The sequence below is a fragment of the Drosophila subobscura genome, chromosome J, assembly GCF_008121235.1.
Source record: "Drosophila subobscura isolate 14011-0131.10 chromosome J, UCBerk_Dsub_1.0, whole genome shotgun sequence".
NCBI lineage: Eukaryota > Metazoa > Arthropoda > Insecta > Diptera > Drosophilidae > Drosophila > Drosophila subobscura.
This window is the reverse complement of record NC_048532.1, coordinates 5473887-5494230: the sequence shown is the minus strand read 5'-3', so window position 1 is coordinate 5494230 and position 20344 is coordinate 5473887. Positions and strand designations below refer to the sequence as shown.

At 46.0% G+C, this 20344-nt stretch overlaps 6 protein-coding genes across 7 annotated transcripts; 2 read left to right on the top strand and 4 right to left on the bottom strand.

The window, feature by feature from the left end:
- Positions 1-888: 888 nt before the first annotated feature.
- LOC117894953 (zinc finger protein 260-like) lies at positions 889-2607 on the bottom strand. 2 transcript variants are annotated; one of them, XM_034802281.1, is made up of 2 exons: positions 1159-2607; positions 889-1128 (listed from the first exon to the last, which is right to left on the bottom strand). In XM_034802281.1, exons 1-2 carry the CDS (start codon positions 2545-2547, stop codon positions 1066-1068), a joined length of 1452 nt encoding a protein of 483 aa, XP_034658172.1. In that variant the 5' UTR covers positions 2548-2607; the 3' UTR covers positions 889-1065. The 2 variants fall into 2 exon arrangements, with proteins under 2 accessions (XP_034658172.1, XP_034658173.1); XM_034802282.1 differs by having other exon boundaries at positions 1020-1699; positions 1784-2607.
- A 532-nt stretch (positions 2608-3139) lies between these two features.
- LOC117894062 (digestive cysteine proteinase 1) lies at positions 3140-5294 on the bottom strand. Its single transcript, XM_034800915.1, has 3 exons — positions 5136-5294; positions 3922-4911; positions 3140-3858 (listed from the first exon to the last, which is right to left on the bottom strand). Exons 1-3 carry the CDS (start codon positions 5182-5184, stop codon positions 3248-3250), a joined length of 1650 nt encoding a protein of 549 aa, XP_034656806.1. The 5' UTR covers positions 5185-5294; the 3' UTR covers positions 3140-3247.
- Positions 5295-5994: 700 nt separating this feature from the next.
- Positions 5995-20223, top strand: LOC117895336. The gene is given in 10 exon segments (XM_034802913.1): positions 5995-6343; positions 13159-14140; positions 14186-14292; positions 15501-15647; positions 15708-15869; positions 15931-16107; positions 16166-16405; positions 19109-19339; positions 19342-19400; positions 19463-20223. Coding segments are annotated over 9 exon segments (1605 nt in total). The 5' UTR covers positions 5995-6343; positions 13159-13823; the 3' UTR covers positions 19628-20223.
- On the bottom strand, positions 9761-10333 carry LOC117893321 (bifunctional lysine-specific demethylase and histidyl-hydroxylase NO66-like). Its single transcript, XM_034799909.1, has one exon. The coding sequence runs from the start codon at positions 10331-10333 to the stop codon at positions 9761-9763; it is 573 nt and encodes a 190-aa protein (XP_034655800.1).
- LOC117895337 (pre-intermoult gene 1 protein-like) lies at positions 10999-11540 on the bottom strand. Its single transcript, XM_034802914.1, has one exon. The coding sequence runs from the start codon at positions 11486-11488 to the stop codon at positions 11021-11023; it is 468 nt and encodes a 155-aa protein (XP_034658805.1). The 5' UTR covers positions 11489-11540; the 3' UTR covers positions 10999-11020.
- LOC117893319 (cathepsin L1-like) lies at positions 11988-12962 on the top strand. The gene has a single exon (XM_034799906.1). The coding sequence runs from the start codon at positions 11988-11990 to the stop codon at positions 12960-12962; it is 975 nt and encodes a 324-aa protein (XP_034655797.1).
- Positions 20224-20344: the final 121 nt, after the last annotated feature.

Below are 20344 nucleotides of genomic sequence, written 5' to 3'. Positions count from 1 at the left end.
TTTGCAACGTCAAGTCAATTGTTGTTATATGTATACATATTTAGATGTTTATAACCGTTTATCCCTTTCGTCCTAAATGTACTTAAGAAATATATGAGCATAGAGGGGATACACAAAATCAATTTATTTTTATTTGGGGCAAGCTGCTTCAGAACAACAGAAAAATGCCAAACGTCTCCTCAAACGCTAAAAATTGAAGTCGAGAATGGATACACGCATTGTCATCATGTATGTATGTACATATGTATGTGTCACCGCACACATGAAATTGCGAAGCAGACTTGAAGAGGAAACAAAACTTTGTTTTTGCGAGAGTCGCTTTGGGTTCAATGTTCAAGAGAGCCAACGCCAAATTCTCTCAGCCGAAGGCTCTCTCACCAAGAGCCGAAGCCAATGGGAGCCGATCCACTATACTGATTAGGCAGCCAGTTTAAGGGTCGTTTGGCTCCTCTATGTGTTGTTTGCTTAGTGATAGAGGCTATAAACTGCGCGAAACAGAGTGTGAATGAGAGAATATGTAAAAAACAAAAATAAGCTGCGGGACGGGGTGGATTTGGCCACTACAAATTAATTTCTTCATTGTGGCTATAATAATGATCCAATCGTATCCCAATTTGGTGATCTGATAGATATGGTCATTCCCCACGGAATGGCGTTTTTTCTGCTATTTTCAAAATTGTAGATTTGGGAGGTTTTCGCCCTTTTGCGGAGGCGAAAGGGGGCGTGGCTCATTTTTGAAATACACTTGTAACAGTGTGAGCATACAGAAGTCTGAATGCAAAATTTGGTGGCTCTAGCTCTTATAGTCTCTGAGTACTAGGCGCTTATCAGGACGGACAGACGGACAGACAGACAGACAGACAGACAGACAGACATAGACTCGGCTATTGATGCTGATCAAGAATATATATACATACAAACGTTATTCGCACAAATACAATATACCCTTTTACTCTTCGAGTACCGGGTGAGACTACGCGACTCACGTGTCGCTGAAGAGTAGGTAGTGTAGTGCTTAGAAAATAGACATCTTAAAATATTTTTTTTTTTTTTTTTTTTTTAACGTTATGATTCTGTGGTCCGAGATCGCAGCTTGTATTCGCGTGTGGTCTTCCCTTCCTCGATTTTATGGTTGAAACGTTGCTTGTAGGACCGTTTCTTAGTGTGTTGGCGCATGATGTGCCCTTCTAGAGCGACCTTCTTAGCATAAGACTTGGAGCAGAGGGAACACTGGTACGGCAGCTTTTCAGGGTGGTGGAGCATTATGTGATGATTGAGACTAGACATTTGGACATAGGCACTGGGGCATTGGGAACACCGGTACGTCCTTTCTCCAGTGTGAAGTCTCATGTGAGCATCGAGAATACTTTTCTGCGTATACGTCTTGGAGCATTGGGAGCATCGAAAGGGCCGTTCCCCAGTGTGGTGGCGCATGTGCACATCGAGATTGCCTTTCTGTACAAAGGCCTTGGAGCATAGGGAGCATCGAAAGGGCCTTTCTCCAGTGTGAAGTCTCATGTGAGCATCGAGAATGCTTTTCTGCGTATACGTCTTGGAGCATTCGGAGCATCGATAGGGCCGTTCCCCAGTGTGGTGGCGCATGTGCACTTCGAGATTGCCTTTCTGTACAAAGGCCTTGGAGCAATGGGAGCATCGAAAGGGCCTTTCCCCAGTGTGAAGTCTCATGTGAGCATCGAGAATGCTTTTCTGCGTATACGTCTTGGAGCATTGGGAGCATCGAAAGGGCCGTTCCCCAGTGTGGTGGCGCATGTGCACATCGAGATTGCCTTTATGCATAAAAGCCTTGGAGCATTGGGAGCACCGGAAAGGCTTTTTTTTTTTAACGGGCAGCTTCGAGTCGTTACTGTTCCTTGCGAATTTTGTATGCAGAAGCGACTTTGTCTCATCTTCATCGGACTCCTCTTCATTCTGGCGGTGCTTCTCGTCGGCTGGGACCCCTTTGCACTTTCTAGGCCTTAGTTTTTTCGCTGGAGTGGATCCCTCGTTGGTTTTATTGCAAAGTCTCTCTTGTCTGGTTCTCTTTGGTTCTTCAATGGGTTCCATGGCTTCTTCTACTGGCTCGAGTAATTCGCAGTTGCCGATTCTGTCGTCTCCCATTGCATTATTAGGCTCACCCAAAGTGAGTTCATTGCCTTCTGGTATTCCTGGTCCCTGAGACTCTTCGTTTACTTCTGTCAGAATCCACTCTTCCTCCACCAGCGCGCAGAGTTCTTCTTCCGCTTTTATCACCTGTACAAAGTAGCGGCGACTCTCTTCGAACTGGCGCTTCCATCTGAACGCAGCTTTGGTCGCCTCAATGCATCCCATGCACATGTGCGTGGGGAATCCATCACCCAGCCTCAAGTTGAAGTCAGTGCACTTATTGATCATGTACGCCAGACACAGCTGCTGCTCCTGCTCCTGTCCGTGCAGCTTAAAGCGCATTTTCGTATATATGTTGACCATTGAGTCGGAAGTTGCAAGGCATGCAATACACATCTTTGAGGTTTCCACTAACAAACTGTGAGTTAAAGGTTTGTCGTCCATAATAACATCCAACAATTATTTTGTATTTTGCTTGTACAAGTTTACCGCACTCTCGCTGCAGTGTGACCGTGGATTTATCGCCAAAGAATACCGTCAGCCCCTATATAAATAGACCGACCCGTACATTCCGTAAATACCGCAAATGCTAATTCATCTTCCACGACTTTGTTATTCTTTTTAATATTACTAGCTACTTAGACGCTCATCACTAATACTATAATTATAAGAGCCCTTCGAAATATACCGAAGCTGCATAAACTTGGTTATATTGATACTTGGGTGGTATATACCGATACGGGTTCATGAACAAAAAGATCTACTACAGCGAATGAACCGAAAAAGTTCACCTTAACCCATTTACCCCACCATTCAAATATGCACAAGTATACTTTGAAATGTAATTGGCGGGCTTGCATTGAAATAGCTTTTAAAAAGGAAATTTGCTGCTGCAAATCGAGCAATAGCAAGGCAGGGCGCAAGTGTCATTGGTCTTTCCCGCTTATCGCTTCGGCTGAACTTAGCCAATAGAACTATGGAGCCATACCATAAGAGAACCGATAAGAAGCAAAGTCTGGGATTAAAAAAGAGCACATATCAGCTCATTTCAATGTATTGCATATTTAGAGCCCGTGGGGCGAGAAAATAAAAAAAGGTATAAGGATACAAAGAAAAAATATAATCGAGCGATGCGAGAAGTGTTCTACATCTCCACATAAGTGGGCATGGTCATTACGCCGCAATTGTTCTTGCGTGCTGACATCAGGATGTATCCATCGTTGCCCCAATAGGTGGACCAAGAGTTCTTCACCAGCCAGTAGTCCTCGCCCTTGATGGTGCCGAAGCCCACGGCCAGAACGGCATGATCCAGGCCATCCACATCGTTCTTGCACTCCGGCTCGTAGTACACGCCGTTCGAGTAGAAGCTGAAGGTCTTTGGTGAGGCGTCAATAGCCACGGAGAGGGGTCCGTGCTTCAGGAGGGCCAGCTTGAAGGCATTCGGATCGTTGGAGGTGACATTCACAAAGCCCTTGATGGGTGCCACAAGGGTGACGTTGTTGATGCGACAGTAGCCATCCTGTCCGAGATACGGTCCGTATTCCTCCTCGGTGGGTACGCCGCCCACCTGCATCATCCACTGATATACACGGAAGTCCTCACCGCCATCGCAGCCATTATTGCCAAAGGGCCAGGAGCAATCGATCAATGCCTGCTGCGAGAGACGCACCAAATTGCCACCGTTCTTGAGGAAGAAGGCGCCTTCCAGGTGGCCAATGGTGCCAAAGGACCAGCAAGATCCGCACACCGATTGGTCTGAAACAGAAACCAAATTCAATTTTAGTTCAAGGAGGAAAAACGCCAGACATTTGGGCCTACCTTTGACTGGGGTAACAGCACCGAATAGACGCCAATCGTACTGGTCGGGAATCTCATCCCGGTGCTTCGACACATCGTAGGGGAAGGGCTTGCCTGTGTTGTAGCCGCCAGAGGATTTGTAGCCGCGTCTGGCCTTCAGCTCCTCCTCGGTCTTGTCGGCCAAATGATTGACGGCCAGCGTGTAGGGCAGCTTAGCGCGGTTCTTCGAGTGAATGTAGCGCAGGTTCTGGCGGAAGATGTTCTTCCTGTGCTCGTGCTCCTTCTCAGTGCGGTAGCTCATGCCGTGCTTGTGCTTAAAGTGGTGGAAGGCCCTCTCCACGTGCTCGTCGGTGGGTGACATAAACTCTTGCATCGGATTGAAGGTGGCATAATGGCCAGTGCCCGGGCCGGGGAAGCCCACGCACGTCAGGCTCTCGTCGATCTCGAACACCTCGTTGGGGATATCGTCGTGCTCGTAGCTGTCGTAGTCGAGGTAGTAGTGATCGTAGTGGGAGCCCAGGAGCGTGTTGTAGCCGCGCATCTCGTAGCGCACGGGGATGGGCATGCGGCTGGCCGGGTAGTGGGGCGACTTCTTGTAGCGCACCCACAGTGTGTACACGTTCTTCTTTTGGCCGATGGTCTCCTCCAGGCGGAACTTGTCGCAGGTGAAGCCCAAGAAGGTCTCAGTGCCGATCAGCTGGAAGGGCTTGGCGTCGGGCAGAATGCTCTGTATCTCCACCTTCTGGTCGGACGTGCCGTTGACCTGCAGGCAGGTCAGCTTGTTCATCTCCTCATGCGTGGTGATGGGCGCCAGTTTCAGCAGAGTGCCGTAATCCCCCTCCCCGGCCAGCTGGTACGTCTTCACCATTCCCCCATAGTAGTCGATGCGGGATCGCTTGGTGTTCTTATCATACCAAGCGTAAAATGGCTCCGCAATCTCGGCATATGGTATGTACAGGGTGCCCTTCACAATGTAGTTGGCATCCCAGCGCGGCGGGTTAGTGGCCTGACCTGAAGTAGCGGTTGTTGTTGTTGTTGTTGTTATTGTTCATGGGGAGAGAAAGAGCAGGAGTTTATCAAATGCAAACGGTAAAGGGCAGCCATTATTGTCTTGTCCAGTCTCACGCCACTTTTCGCATACATACATATGTATGTACATATGTACATATAAGTATTTACATATGTGCATACATTAAATTCGTTGTTTCACTTTTTGCAACCTTCTATTTACTCACCTGAGAGCGCCAGGCCCGCCAGCAGCACTAGCACTAAAAACACTTGCATTCTCCGGAAATCTGCACTGAACAATCTGCTCTTTAATCTGAGCTCTGTTTCGTTTCTGATGTTGTTTGTTATTTGGAAAGCTAAGCTCTTCTGCCGGCTCAACTTATTGTCTGCTCCGACATAAGCTTTCTGTAGCGAAAGCGTGAGAAACGCGTTTTGGGATTTCGCATGCCTCACGTTCACACTTGAAAGACAATTTAAAAACATCGCCCGCCTTTGGCCGATATCTCAATTGCAATCAGCCCAAAATTGTTGGCTTACATGATTAAGCATGACACTGCAGCTCAAAGAACTTTGTTAGATATGATTGAGCTTAAATAAACATCATTGAGCATGATTAAAGAACTTCACCAACTTGATTGAAAAGGACCGATCCTGATTAAAAATGCTGGCACAGGCTTGAAAATGATTAAAAATGATTGAATAAGATTGAACACCTTATAACAATGTGTTTGAACCTATTTGAATATGACTGAACAACTTGATTGGACCTGATTGAACTAGCATAAGGCCAACTATGGATATGAATCAAGCAATGGGAGGTAAGCTAAAGTTTGACAAGAACTTTTAGTTTTCACATTGCTGGAAAGAGAGCTACCGGATTATAGAGAAACGATGAATCTACAAAAAGAATTTAAAAACCTCATTATCGCGGCTAAACACAATTTGTTCACCTATTTAATAAAGGCAGCCAAGTGGGTTAACTTCGTGTTTTCTTCGGTATATTTACTGTATTTCTTGAACATTGGCGGGGGTCAGACGGTAAAGTTGATCACGGTCACACTATTTTTTGGGCAAAAGGAGGAAGTGCGTATACGTATAAGGACAAGTGCCCCTTGCAAAAACATATTCGTTACGGAAGTTCGCATCGTACATGGCTCAAAATATAGTGTTCTATAAATGTTTAAGTGGTGGACGTGGAAGTTAAATGTACTTACTGCACCCAAAGAAGTGTGCGTTGATGATATCGAAGTTAAAATTGCATTACTATTTAATTGAATCGTGTGCGCTAAATGGGAAAAGTTAAGTGATTAGAGGCACACAAAGTTTGGCGAATTATGTGAAAGTTTTAATGCGAATCAACGGGCGAAAGAGGCAAATACAATGTGCCGTTAATTGGAGCATCGACAAGAACAGGAGCTGGAGGACACACAACGAGGTAAAGAGTGCCGATGCGAAAAATGTTGTAAATCAAATCAAACTTTGATTTTTCCTGATTAGCTTTCGGCCGTTTTTTTAGGCTCTTTAGATTATACGTAAAAAGGATGGGTACATATGTATGTACAAACGTATGCATGAATCTATGTGGACACATACATACAAAACCTATTATGTAGCTCTATGTTGGAGTAACACAATTGTTGGTACATTTTCTTCCATGGTCCCACATACATACACACAGAAAAAGTCGACAAAAACAATTTATATCGTATCCATACATATGTACATGTAAATTAACAATGAGCTGGAGCAGGATGCCGCATAGCCTTGACGGGCTTCTAGATAAAATTGCGAGCAAAAGAGGAAACAAAATTACAGTAATAAATATTTGAATAGAGGTTGGAGTTACAAATTAACCATGGACCAAGGCATGGTGTTATTCACTTAAATCTAATGGGAATTGAGATTTGCGAACATACATTTTTGAGCCTCGGGGAGACCACAATTTTGAATTAGTTAAGTTCTGCTTCGGAGAGCCGAAAATGTAAAAGTTTTATTAGCCGTGTGTGCAGGACAGAACACACAGGTAAAAAAAGAGAAAGCACAGGCAAAGTATTTGATTGTGTGCACGTGTGAATGCATGCATGTGTGTATTTTTGCACACATTCATTCGTACATATGCCTGTACGTGGGTGTGTGGGTTTCTACGCGATTTTGTCGGTGCTGTGTGTAACCTACATTTTAAACGGCAGTGTATGTATGTTTGTGAGGAGCCGAAAGCCAAGCCGTTGCCGAACTCTCAGATGAGAGGTTTCGAAATTGAAGTGGGAGGGCCAGCGGCATATGTAAATTTGCCTTTATCAGTGCCTAAAAGCAGCAGCAGGGCACACACACAAACACATCCAAATACATACAAATAAAAGTGCATGCTTCGCAAAGTCTTATGTACCGCTAGAATCAACAGCACTCTCAGGGGGCGTACGGCTCTCGCGAGAGCGAAAACAGTGCACGAAGTGAGAGCCGAAGCAGTGGAGAGCGGCGATGCAGAATGCAGCAGGATGATGTTTGCGTTCGTTGCTTCCGTTCTACCGTTACTGTATCATCGCTCTCTCGTGCTCCCTGTCCCCATGTCCCCCCCTGTCACTATCCACTAAGCCCAAGCCGTCTCTGTCCTTCCCTTTTCGGCCCCCTCTCTTCATCCATTGGACATGCATTTCCGTTAGCTGCCGCTGACTGAAAATTTATATGCAAAGAGTTGGGCACAAATTGCATTATGCAGTCCCCTTAATGGTTCGTTGGGACATAAAAATATCTCGCACTTACATAAATTGCTCTGCTCTTTGCTATTTACTCTCCCTCTCTCTCTCTCTCTTGACCTTCCTCCGCCTCCTCCCGAAGTCCACGAAACGGGCCCGTAATTACATAAACACTTTTGCCCACCGTCAGGTTGGTTGGATATTTGTTGTTCCAGCGAAACGAAACTTTTGATTCTTCTACTCCACTCCTCCTCCTCCGCTATACACCACAAAATAATGCGAAAATAAAGCATCGAAAGGGAGCGGAAAATTAAAATTGTTTTCCATTAATGAGTATTTATAGAAAACTACACAACAAATTAGCATTGGCAGGTCTACGAGTATAACTTTTAAACATCCTGCACCATCAAGTTGCTCCCATTTTAGCTGTGTAAATGTCAGGAACAAAATCTAGATTTTGATGTGTGCCCATCAACGTCAGCAGCCACACCTACATGCATATGAACTGTAGGGATCTTTGTACATATAGAGTACATCAGACACTTGCCATCATCATTCACATCATAAGTGCCAACAGCAGGGATACCATCATCCTCAGACACCAAGGCGAAGCACATTCTCCATTATAATTTCTGTCATTCAGCGGCGCACAATACACCGCACCGACCCACTCCACATACATATCCCACTTCTGGCTATTTTTATGCCATTTCTGCATTGTTCATTGTTTAGCGCACATTATCGCATTTTCCTCTTAAGGCATCAGCCACAGATACTATTAACATTGCCACGACGCCAGTCGGTCCTCCTCATCCGCCTCCTCCTACTGCTGCTTCCAGTTACACTTGCATCCACAGAACGCTGCCAAGTCAAATGTACCCTGTACTCCTCAGACATGTGCCTGTCTGTATTACTCGACAGTGAAAATAAGCAAAAGACGAAGAAACTATTGCAAAAGGGAGCACAGAAAATCGATTAACAGATTATTAGGATTGTCTCTCTACCCCTGCAACAAGACTTGGCTGATGGATCGGGAATAAACGAAACGTCTTACATGGTTAAGGTGTTCCTGCATTTGGATCGATAGTATTTATCTATTTATTTATCCCTTCTGGTAGTATAACTAGATGTGCAGAGGTTTTTTAGATGTACCATAAAAGCTGATGTAAATATCCTTTCTGATGACCTCTGCTCGTTACATGTTTCGCCACCAACTGGTTGTATCCGGACTTCTCTCTGATTTGAGCGCTGATGTGAATGAGTTGGGAAAAGGGATAGCTAAAAGGATGATTCAGATTGTTGCCACACTTCCACACTTTCTGCCCACTAAGCTGCCGCAGCGGGTGACGCGCGAGTGTGTGTGTGGGTGGGGTTGGTGGCGATGGTGGTGGCGGTGGCGGTGGCGGTGGCTGCCACTACTCGTGCATGAGAGCTGGCTGCTATCTCTCCTGGGCACACAAACACTTGGATGCGAAGTGGCTTTTGTGTGTGCGCCGCAGTGCAATGGCTACACGGGATTTCTAGCTGGCAATGCCGCTGTCAGGATGTCAGGATGTTGGGCTATGAATTCGAAAACAATGGACCCATTGTGCCACCCGATGCTGCTGTCTTCGGTTGCGGCCATTGTAGTTGCTGTTGTTGTTGCCCGTAAACAATTGTCGCCCTGATGCCTGCTCTTTGCGCATCAGTAATTAAGTGTCTGTCCCTGGGTGTGGGTGTGGGTGTGGGTGGGTTCTAATTACCATTTATGGACACTATTGGTTCCCCTCTAAGCATGGCCAGAAATGGCGCAGAGCTGCTGCGCATTCAAGTGTTAAACCCAATGCCTGAAAGTAGGCACCACAAACTGAAAGTCAGCCTTGTGTGGCTGAGGAGTAGGGTCCATCCTGCTTCTATTTTATTCTTAATTTATGCGTATACCCGGCAGATCTGAGCCAATAAACCTCCACACAATAGTCACATATTTACTGCAGTTCAAACTTAAGTTTATTTTGTGCATGTGATTAAGAAACAATCTTGGAAAACATTGATATTGAAATATCATTTTTATTCAGTGATTTCCTCTGTTACGGATACATGGATGGACACAGGGATATGTACGCTTCCATATATTTATAGGCAGAAATTCTTAACAAATTTCCTTAAGCTCTTTGCCTAATTTAACCCGAAGTCTGCTTACGTTTGTTTGCTGCCACGGTGGCTCGCTTCTTGGCTGCCACAGGTGTCTGCTTCTTGATGGGTGCGGCCACTGGCTGGCGACGCTTCGGTGCCACTGTGGTGCGTCGCTTGGGCGCTGCTGTGGTTCGCTTGCGCTGCTTGTTCTTCTTGTTGCTGTTTTTGGTGGCGGCAGGCTTCTGGGTTTTTTTCGGTGTGGCTGGATTTGCCTTTGGGGGTGTTACTGGAGTGGGGCTCACTTCGCTTGATCCCGCATTAGTTTCCGCGGAGGTATCTTCAGAACTGTCGTCCGATTCCTCTACCGAAGTGTCTTCGGATGCGCTGCTGCCAGAGCTTCCATTGCTCACTCCCGAGTCGTTGCTCGGACTCGCTCCCGTTGTAGTTTGATTCGAGTTCTCACTTGAACTCTCATCTCCAGATTCCCCAGAGCTATAATCTTCGTCGTATTCATAGTCATCATCATCATAGTCATACTCAGCGTTATCCGATGCATCTTCAGCAGCGAGCACAGAGGCACAGACCAATATGGCCACGGTTAGCACTAACAAAAATCTCATTTTGTTCGGGATCTTTAACACGATTTAAATTCGAGAATTTAAAGTAATGAAATGTGCCTGAGCTCTTGTTATTTATAGGGTTTTCAAAGCAGAGATACATGTCTTATCTTTTATTCTTTTATTTGTTCCAACGATTTAGTTTGCTTTTCTTTCTATTGTTCATAAATTTGTGAACTTTTTATATGGAGAGCTTTTCCATTGTTTGACCATCTGTGTGTGTCTTGTCTTTGTTGATGTTTTTACCATTGAAGCAACTGGAACTTGGATCTTTTTTTAAGGCAAAGAACGAAGCCAGGAAGAATAGATTTTGGGTTTTCTGGATAGCACCAAATAAACATAAAGTAAACAATTAATTAATAGACATTGCGTAAAACAACCAGTGAGATATATATTATCTAATAGGAACATATTCCCTTATTTATTCCATTTTATTTGTACACAAATATTTGTAAGTTTCAACCATCGTAGATCCACAATCCATAAAGAATAAAAGCTTCTATCGGTACTAGTTTTGAGAAAACATTTGTATCTTTCTGGAACACTAAATGTTCATCCACAAACACACATCTATACTGGAGAACGTGGAATGATTTCTCATAAGTTTTACATTTCAAAATATTTACATGGACCGACACCGTTCAGTAACTTTTTATTTAGATGATTCAATTATTATTTTCATGCAAATGTTTAACCAGAGCGCCTGCGATTATTGGCAGCAGCAGCGTTGGTCCGCTTCTTGGCTGCAACAGGTGTCCGCCTCTTGGCAGCGGCTTGCTTCTTGGCCTGTTGCTGCTTCTTGGCCGCTGCAGCGCGACGCTTGGGTGCCACGTTGTTCCTCTTGTTGTTGTTCTTTTTGGCGGCAGCATTTTTCTTGGGTTTGTTTTGGGTCTTTGGCTTTGGCGTTGGGGCAACTGTGATGGCTTCCGATTCATCATCATCTTCAGTATCATCAGAACCGCTGTCAGCGTCAGCGTCAGCGTCATCGCCATCTCCGCTCTCTTCTACGCCAGTGTTGGAACCATCTGCCGAGTCCTCAGGATAGTCACCCTCAGCCAAATCCGATTCATCGTACGCATAATCAGGATCGCTCGTTACTTGAGCCACCGCCACGTGGGCAATCAGTACAGCCAATGTGAGGACCATCAACAACTTCATTTTGCTTTCTGTTTCGGGAACTTTGCGAACTCAAAATGAGCTTTTCTCCGTTCGGGCTTCTGGCATTTATAGTCTGGCCGAAATTTGAATTTTGCATAGATCGTGGACAAATATTGTGGCACAAAAGCAAAGAGCAAACAAACATTTCTTTAGTTTGTCTTTGAAGCCAGCTGTGTGTGGCTTTCTTTTGTTAGATTTGTGCTTTGTCGGGACTTTGCGATGGAAGAAACTTTTGGATGAAGCAACTTTTGGAACTCAAGGTGGAAATTGTGCGGAATAAATCTTGGAAGAGTTACTGATGGGTTCTGTGAGTCGAAGGAAGATTTAAAAAGTTATCTTGAACTGGAAATATCTCTGTGGTTTGGAGCACCATGACCATTGTTATGAATCAGAGGAATGCAGGGAGTTCTGATTGCGCGATCGCTGCATGAGATGATCCCATAAATAGGGTCCCTGTTCCATGGATTCAATCAGTTGCGCTTTAGAATTGTTGGAGAGAATGCAGTTCCAGGCTTTGATTGTTTTATTTTCCCTCCTATCAATCGTCCATGGCACGGCCGTTTGGTCGGAGTGGGAGGACTTCCAAGTGCACCACAACAAGAGCTACCATTCGGTGGAGGAGCATCGCCGCCGGTTCCTTATTTTCGTGGACAACAGACAGCGGATAGCCGAGCACAATAAGCGCTGGGCCGTGGGTCAGGAGAGTCATCTGTTGGGGATCAATCGGTTTGCGGATATGTCGCCAAAGGAGTTCAAAGAACTACTACTCCGTGGGGTACAACCCTCCAAGGGCTTGGGGGATGTCCACTTTATGCCGCCGGATGTGGAGCTGGGAGCTCTACCAAGAGCTGTGGATTGGCGGAGCCGTCATGCTGTGACCGAGGTCAAGGATCAGGGGAATTTCAACACCTGCTGGTCCTTTGCTGCCACGGGAGTCATCGAGAGTCGTTACGCCATCAAATACGGTCATCTGCAGTCGCTGTCTGAGCAGAACCTCGTCGACTGTTGCCTGGGATCGGAGCAGGGCTACAATACCTGGAGGGCCATGGGCTGCACGGAGCAGTTGGGTGGCATCGACACCGAATCGTCCTACCCTTACCAGGGAGACGCCAACGTCTGTCGCTATCGTCCAGCAGCCAGCGCTGCCCGCGTCTTTAATGCCGTGTTCCTGCCCCCGGGCAACGAGCGGATAATGGCGCAGGCTCTGCTTCGAGGTCCTCTGGCGGTGTCCATCGATGCGGACTCGATACAGTTATACAAGGGCGGCGTTTTCCACGATTCCTACTGCAGCAAAGTCAGCGTTAATCATGGCCTCCTGGTTGTGGGCTACGGCACCGATCCCCTCTCCGGCGACTACTGGCTGCTCAAGAACTCATGGGGCAGTCAGTGGGGCGAGAACGGCTACATCCGCATGGCACGCAACAACAACAATCAATGCGGAGTGGCATCCGAAGTATTGTATCCCATTGTCTAATGTGAAATTATAGCAGAATAAAAGCAACATTTTGATTCTAGTAAAAGTTGAGGATTGAATGGGAGTTTCATTGTAAAATGATTGATATTATGATTAAATAATCACGAAATGCTCTGCTTATGTACGATTATATTCGAGACATGCCACAAATATTCAAATTTATATGCTTGACCCTTTTTTTCCCGTTCAATTTCAGGCGGGGATAACGAGCGGTAGCAGTGGCAGAAGACCAACCTAGATTCAAAGTTCGTGCCATAAATCTGCAAGTTGCATGGAACTAATACCCCACCACCAGCAGGAGGAGGGGGTGGCGCAACAGGAGGCAGTCTAGGTGGTGCATGCAACACACACACACACCATTGGTTAGTGGGTCACTCGAAGATGATGACGTTGATGACCGCAACCGCAGAAACAACAGAAACAGCAGCAGCAGCAGCAGCAAAAACAAGCAACCGCCTTGCAGGGTAAAATTATATAAAATTATCATGCAGGTCGGCGGGTCACAGCGAGCAGCAAGTCGGCCCCTTGACGGTGGCAGACGGCAGGAAAAGGCAAAGGCTACGCTGCAGCGGTGGGTCGCATGACGTACACGACCGTAACGTGAGCACCAGGGGGCTGCTGGCCAATTTGTCCGAAAAAGGAGGAGACAAACGGAGCACCCAACCAACCGAACTGAGCCACTAACCAAGCGGAAACTGCAAGTGCAAGTGCAACTGCAAGAGAAACAGAAAACTGAAACAAAAGCGACATCAAAAGTGCACACAACAATTGAAACTTTTCGGCCCGAATGGCAAAAGTTTTCGAACAATTGCCACGGCGTTGGGGCGAGCAGCGTTGAACAGCGACGACAAAAATGTCAAAATGGAGAAGTTAACGTTGCCGCGTCTTTTGCAGCGACTGCAGCTGTTGGCGTTGCAACTGGCCACCACACCCAGCAGGCAGCCGCCACACCAGCAACAGCAACAGCAACAACAGCAGCAGCAGCATCCACACCCACACGGCTGCCATCTGATGGCCATGCAGCTCTGTCAGGCCATGCTCCTCTATGGCTGCCTCCTGCTCCTCCATGCGTCCGTCTCCGTGTCTGCCTCGGCCTCGCACACGGCGCTGGCTCTGAATCTCTCATCAGCCATTGATCTGAACCAACTCAAACACCATCCAGAGCAGCAGCAGCAGCAGCAGCAGCCCGAGTATCCGCAGACGGCACAGCAGCCGCAACAACCACAACGCGCACAGAAACGTGACGCTGCCAATGTGCCTGACGATGACTATGATGGCAGTTATCCGGACGATATCGACGAACTTGATGCCTTGCTAAATAATAAGTCAGGTGAGTGTGGTGGGGTCAAGCAGCTGACTAAAAGGCCCTCGGGCTTTTATTTCAAAATTAAGGTCAATGCAGTTGGGTGGCAGAGGGAGGCCTTTGGATGCTTTTGTGTGTCGAAATCCACCACAAAAATGTGTAGAGACTGCTTAAAACAGACTTAATTAATTCAATTTATAGCTAATTTCAATATGGAAAATATATCCAGTTGGCATACATTATTTAATCTAAGTTAAATGTTATTCAGAGATTTTTTTCACCGATAACCAATTTTTTCTGAAAGATTTGGGGCTTACAAATTGTCTGAGAATTTCTTTTTTTTATAGATAGATTTGCTTGAAGGATTAAAAATCAATTTTTTTAACACTTTCCTGAGTTTTTAATGTGAAAAGAAAGTTATAAAAAAATACAATTTCTTAAAACTTCTTCTATAAAAATGTTATTTATGGAAAAACCATTGTGTCGCTTAGTGTAATGCGTTTCGACCCTTGAGGCTCGAATTTTCCAGCAATATTTTATCCAGAAAGAGTTTTGCAACGTTATTAATTCTTTGCCAATAATAAAATAAAACTCTTGAGTTTGTGGCTCTCTAAAAACGAAGTTAAAAAGTATTATATGTGAATTTATTTTCACTCTTCCTAACATTTTTATGATATTACTTTTAGTTAGACTTCCGTTGCGTTTCGGTTGGCTTTGCCATGACATTTTCCCGGCGCAAGCTGCAACTGGAATGCCCCAGAGATCATGAACGCCATAAATTGCACAACATCCAGTCTGTCTGGTTGGTCGAAGGTTTCCCCGTGGCTGTTGGTTTTGTTGTTGCTTAACTTTTATATTTTGGCATGCAGCTTCCCTTCCACCTGGGGACTGCAGCTGCCGCAGCGGTGGGGTTGATGATTCATGGGTATTCATGGGTTCATTTCATAGGTCCTTACCCACAGAATCACAGCAGAACAGCCCAGCAGAGGGTTGGCCCACAATACTGTTAGATTCAGTTTAATGTAACAGAAAGTAACAATTTCATCAAGAGCAGAATAATCTGACATTTGTATGCCGGCAGACACTAAACTTTATTTCGAATTATAAATGCAAAAGCTGCCCACGTCCTAGAAATCTGCATAACTGCTGGGGAGGACTTTTACTGCACATTGATGTGGATTAAATTGCATAATATTTATTATTGATGCAAATGGGTTTTGTTTTCCGCATTGCAGCAAAGGGGAAGTACATTGGGGCGCCGTGCAACGAGCTGAAGTGCGACGTGAAGCTGCTACATGTGGCCTGCGACAAGGAGACGCAGACCTGCACATGCGAACGGAACTATCCCGTGCAGCTGGGACCGATAAAGGGCTGCGCCAAACGTAAGATCCGCATTAATTTCTCATTTCTTTCATGGCATTTAATGATCGTTTCTTTGACAGCTAAAAAGCTGGGCGATCAGTGTTTCTACGATGAGACGTGCACCTACAACGACGAGAACTCCCTTTGTGTTCAGGTGCGCCACAATGCAATGTGCCAGTGTGCCAGCGGCTTCCACTCGGTCAGCTACACGAAGCCGACACGGCGTGTCTTTTGCACGCCAGGTAAGGCCGACAGACTGCACTCCACTGTGCATCATAACGATTGATTTGTTTCCTCTGATAGATCTCAGCGAGCTGAGCTCGGATCTGCCCACGCTGCTGGGCGTCTCCACGGGCATTGCCGTGCTGGCAGGGCTCATCTGCATGGTGCTGCATTTGTTCAGCAAGACCAAGTACCCCAGGCACCGCAACTACGGGGATGCCAGCATTCCGCCGCCCATTCTTTACTCCAGCGATACAGGTTTGAGATCTTCGCCGCAAGGGCAACCGATTGGATTGATTGATTCTCTTGCCTTCAGGGATACCGCTGACAGTGCACTCGGCACGGCCGTCGTCGCGGTCTAGCATACGTTCGACGGGATCGATTGGCTCCTTTGGGCAGCGACGGGCTTCGGTGGGAGGACAGGCTAGCGGAGCAGCAGGTGGAGCTGGTGGTGGAGGTGGAGGAGGTGTTGCTGGAGGTGGCGGTGGAGGAAGCGGAGGTGGAGGCGGCGGCGGCGGCGGGTCGAAGGGCATACTGGTGTCGACGTCTCGTACAGGTGCGGCTAGATCGGCCGCCATATTGCTCATATCGTGTCACATAGCGGCCGTGTCCAAACAAAATTCTCGCGCCTCATCGCGTCACACATCCGGAGCGGGTTGCAGCCAGCATTCGCGCGACGATCTCGACGAGAACAGTGGCGGCGGTGGCGGTGGCAGTGCGAGCGGTTGTCGCAGCTGCGAGAGCTCGCTCTCGATGAACCGCCAACTGCAGAAGCAACTGAACCATCAGCGGCATCTGCTCAGCTTCGAGCTGTCGCCGGCCAGGTCGAAGAATCAGGATAGATTTAGGACCCTCTTGGGCATGAATGGAATTGATAATAATTATAGAACCCATGACGATGATGACGACGACTACGGTCCCCATAGCATAGATCCCAGCGCTGTCCCAGCACACACACACGCACAGGCACACGCACATGGCCATGACAGCGATGTCCATGGTGGTGTCGGTGGTGGTGGTGGTGCCAGCGGTGCTGCTGCTGGTTATAGTTACGGTTATGGTTATGGTTATAGCGATGCCGATACCTATGGCGATACCAACGGCACTGACGGCGCCGAGCTGCATCATTTGCAAATTGGCGCACTCCCCACGCCGGCGAGTGAAACGCCCCGATTTGCGGTAATTCAACTCAATCATCAGTCGTTCAGTCGCTCCTCCTTCAATCGCTCAACATCCACATCCTTCGTTGCAGCAGTTCTGCATCCATATCCACATCATCGTCATCTCTTCATGCTCCATTTATCCGTATCTGCAACCACAAAACAGCTCCAAACATCACAATGGAAACTAATTCTAAATTATGTATCTGTTCTCTCTGTTCTGTTGCTGCATCCACCACAAACACTCTCTCTCTCTGTGTCTCCATCAGGTGGAGATACTCGTCCACCCAAGTGTGTTCTTTACCTTGATGGAATTACTTTTATCTAAATTCTGTTTGTTATTGGTAGAGCTACTAAATGCATAGAAAAGTGTACACTGTTCAGAGACTTGTAGAGATAATATTCATAATATTCATTGCGCCCATTGGATGGTTAAATTCCCCATCAATTTCCAATTATGTTGGATCGTTCCATTTGTACAACTTTCACACGCATCCCACATGTGGGCCAGGGCTCTCTCTCGATTACCTTTCAAATCAGATTTAATTATTTCTACGTGTGTCCCAAATTCATTTCATTTCACCATCATATTAGCCACATCCCAGATCTATATATCCCCAACCTATACGATTCAGCGCATTGCTTGCATAATTAGTGTTTAAATCGGTTACAATTCTATCTCCCGAACTAGTTGAAAAGTGAAACAAAATTTTATGTTCTCTTGATGATCGATGTTAAATGTGCTTTCGAGCTCTCCCTTCTGTTTCCAAATACAAAAGTTGTTTCTATTGTTATAATTTCTAAACTATAACCAGACACACACACACACACACAATAACACAATAACACACACAATACACGCAAACTGATAATGATAAGGGTTCAGAATAAATCCAGCAAACAGCAAACGACCGATATTTTCCAGCTAAAAAATCACAGAAACTGAAATGATAATGAAATGTTAATCATTGTTTCGTACGAATATATCATGGTTCCATTTTGAGAGGAGGATTGTTACCAATCCACAGATCCACAAGCGGTTATCTGATGCTATCCAAAGATACCTAAGATACAACCTCTGACAAGATGATATTGAAGCAATATGGCGGTGACTATGTTCAAAGCAATTCCTTCCCCTCCCCCGAACTTCCACATAGCATATCCGAAACACACACTAACAATTTTGCCATTAACTATAAATCAAATGCAATGCAAATTAAGAACAAATTTTGACACACACACACACACAAACACACACAATTACACTTTATGCATGCAGTGAGGGGGCTCCTGCTGGTCCTGCCAGCAGCAGGAAGACAGCCACTGGGCGGCTGCTGGTGCTGGCAGGGCACGGAGACCACCTTCAACTTATGGCTGACCTTTGCCCAAAACTATTTGATTGAGTTCACACACACACACACACACAAGCTCTATGACACACACACCCAATCGATACTTCCACACGATATGGCCACTGTTCCTTCTACCTTCTTAAACCTTAAACCTTATACTATGTATCTGTGTCTGTTTGTTCTTCCTGCAACTTTCTGTGTGCTCGCTCGAATTTTCTTCTAGTTTATCCTTACTCTACTTCTTGTGCGCCTTGAAATCAAAATTCGATTGCGGCTTATGGCTTTTTGAAACCAGCAACAAAAACTTTGCCTGTGTGGACTCTATGTATCTGCATCCTTCTCTTCCCTACGAGAGTATAAACGAGTACGAAGCTTGGCTAAAGTTTAAATATATGGCTTGACACCTAAATGAGAAAGTTGTAGCAATATCTGAGCACTGAGGCTACAAATCTTTGGCGAAACTTTGTCCAGCTTGAACTCTTCTCTGCCGCTCTCTTATCTCTGAGCTAATCGCACTCGTTTAGTCTTCTGCTTCTGCTTTTGAATCGCTTCGGAATGAACTGTCGCTTACTCTATCTTCTCTCTATATCTTTCGTAAATGTCTAACTCTCTTAAGCCGATGCTTCGATGTTCAATCAATACTTGCAAATACTTTTAAATATACTTTCTACTTACTACTTTCCATCCGTTTGTGTTTTGTGGCTCATTTGGTTAACGACTGTCTCCGGTTCTGGTGCTTCCTTTTAGGTTCTCGAAGACCAAGTCTAGCATCGGTGCACAGCACGAGTTCCTCGGTGCGCAGCTACAGCATGATGCGGTTCGAGAAGGAGGCACAACAGAAAGAGATCCGGCAGGAGATGAAGCTGCGGCTGGCCCGCCTGCAGCAGCAGCAGCATCTCACGCAGAACAAACCGCAGATAGTCATCGGTGAGGCGTTGCTTCAGCATGGGGCCTTGGGTCGAGTAACCATCCCCACGCCCAGCCCCTGACGCCCAACTCACTGGACGAGCTGCTGCCGTCACTGGATGAGAATCAAGAGGTGAGTTTTCATCACTCGAGCGGAATGATTAAATCTTTCTCTCTAAACGCCTATCTATACAGTATCCACCCAGGCTGGAGGGGACATTCAAGCAGCTGGTGCAGCCAGGAACCTCAGCTTGTGGCGGCGGAGGAGCTGGCGCCCTGCGAGCAGCTGCCGCCCAATCGTCTCCGGCCAGTGCAAACGGCTACCACGGTCCCTGCAGCTCATCGACTGAGGCCCTCTAAAGCTAACCCGGTACCCCGTGAACCCGGGGGACATCCATAAATACACACAAGTATTAAAGTATTCAAGTAGATTGTAAGCGAAGAAAACCCAAAGTTCTCATCTGATTTGCTGTAGCAAATTAAATTGAACGTCAAACGTGTTGTAGATTCAGCTTAGATTATGTGTAACATAGTAAGCCCCGTGCCCCATGCCGCCTAAGCAGCCTACCCCTCCTAGGCCTAGGCTAAGTTTCGTTTACCAACTAAGCGAGTTCTCAAATTAGTATTGTATTATATATTTAGAAGTACGTAGCAAGAGAGAGAGTGGGAGAGAGAGTTAATCGAAACATTTTATACGTGTGTGTGTATTGTCATACAGTTTTGTAGAAGTTATTTACAAATTAATTCGATGGATTATGCGGTGCGCCTGGGGTCGGGGATCCTTCTTCAGAGACTCGAATCGTTTCCACCCTGACCCCATTCGTTCCGATTCGATGGATCATCATGAATTGATTAGTTTAAAGCTTAGTCTAGGCTAGTGTTTAGTGTTTATCGTTAGGGTGAGATAGTACTGATAAAATATACGCGAAATGAATTTATAAATTGAAAGTTTATGAGCAAAACATTCATTGTTTGTTCACTCGTACCGTTCACTCCCGATGAAACTGAACTCTCTATGTAAAGAGACAGGCACCAGTCGCGAGATCTAGCTAAATCAATAATTATGTTAAGCGATAA

What these genes read in the sequence shown, in the direction of transcription:
- LOC117894953 (XM_034802281.1), bottom strand. Translation starts at nt 2,547, where the DNA reads ATGGACGACAAACCTTTAACTCACAGTTTGTTAGTGGAAACCTCAAAG. An exon ending in TCATGCGCCAACACACTAAG is followed by an intron (nt 1,129 to 1,158) that starts AAACGGTCCTAC and finishes CGTTTCAACCAT; the next exon opens with AAAATCGAGGAAGGGAAGAC.
- LOC117894062 (XM_034800915.1), bottom strand. Translation starts at nt 5,184, where the DNA reads ATGCAAGTGTTTTTAGTGCTAGTGCTGCTGGCGGGCCTGGCGCTCTCA. An exon ending in GGCGGGCCTGGCGCTCTCAG is followed by an intron (nt 4,912 to 5,135) that starts GTGAGTAAATAG and finishes CCGCTACTTCAG; the next exon opens with GTCAGGCCACTAACCCGCCG. An exon ending in TGCTGTTACCCCAGTCAAAG is followed by an intron (nt 3,859 to 3,921) that starts GTAGGCCCAAAT and finishes TTTCTGTTTCAG; the next exon opens with ACCAATCGGTGTGCGGATCT.
- LOC117893321 (XM_034799909.1), bottom strand. Translation starts at nt 10,333, where the DNA reads ATGAGATTTTTGTTAGTGCTAACCGTGGCCATATTGGTCTGTGCCTCT.
- LOC117895337 (XM_034802914.1), bottom strand. Translation starts at nt 11,488, where the DNA reads ATGAAGTTGTTGATGGTCCTCACATTGGCTGTACTGATTGCCCACGTG.
- LOC117893319 (XM_034799906.1), top strand. Translation starts at nt 11,988, where the DNA reads ATGCAGTTCCAGGCTTTGATTGTTTTATTTTCCCTCCTATCAATCGTC.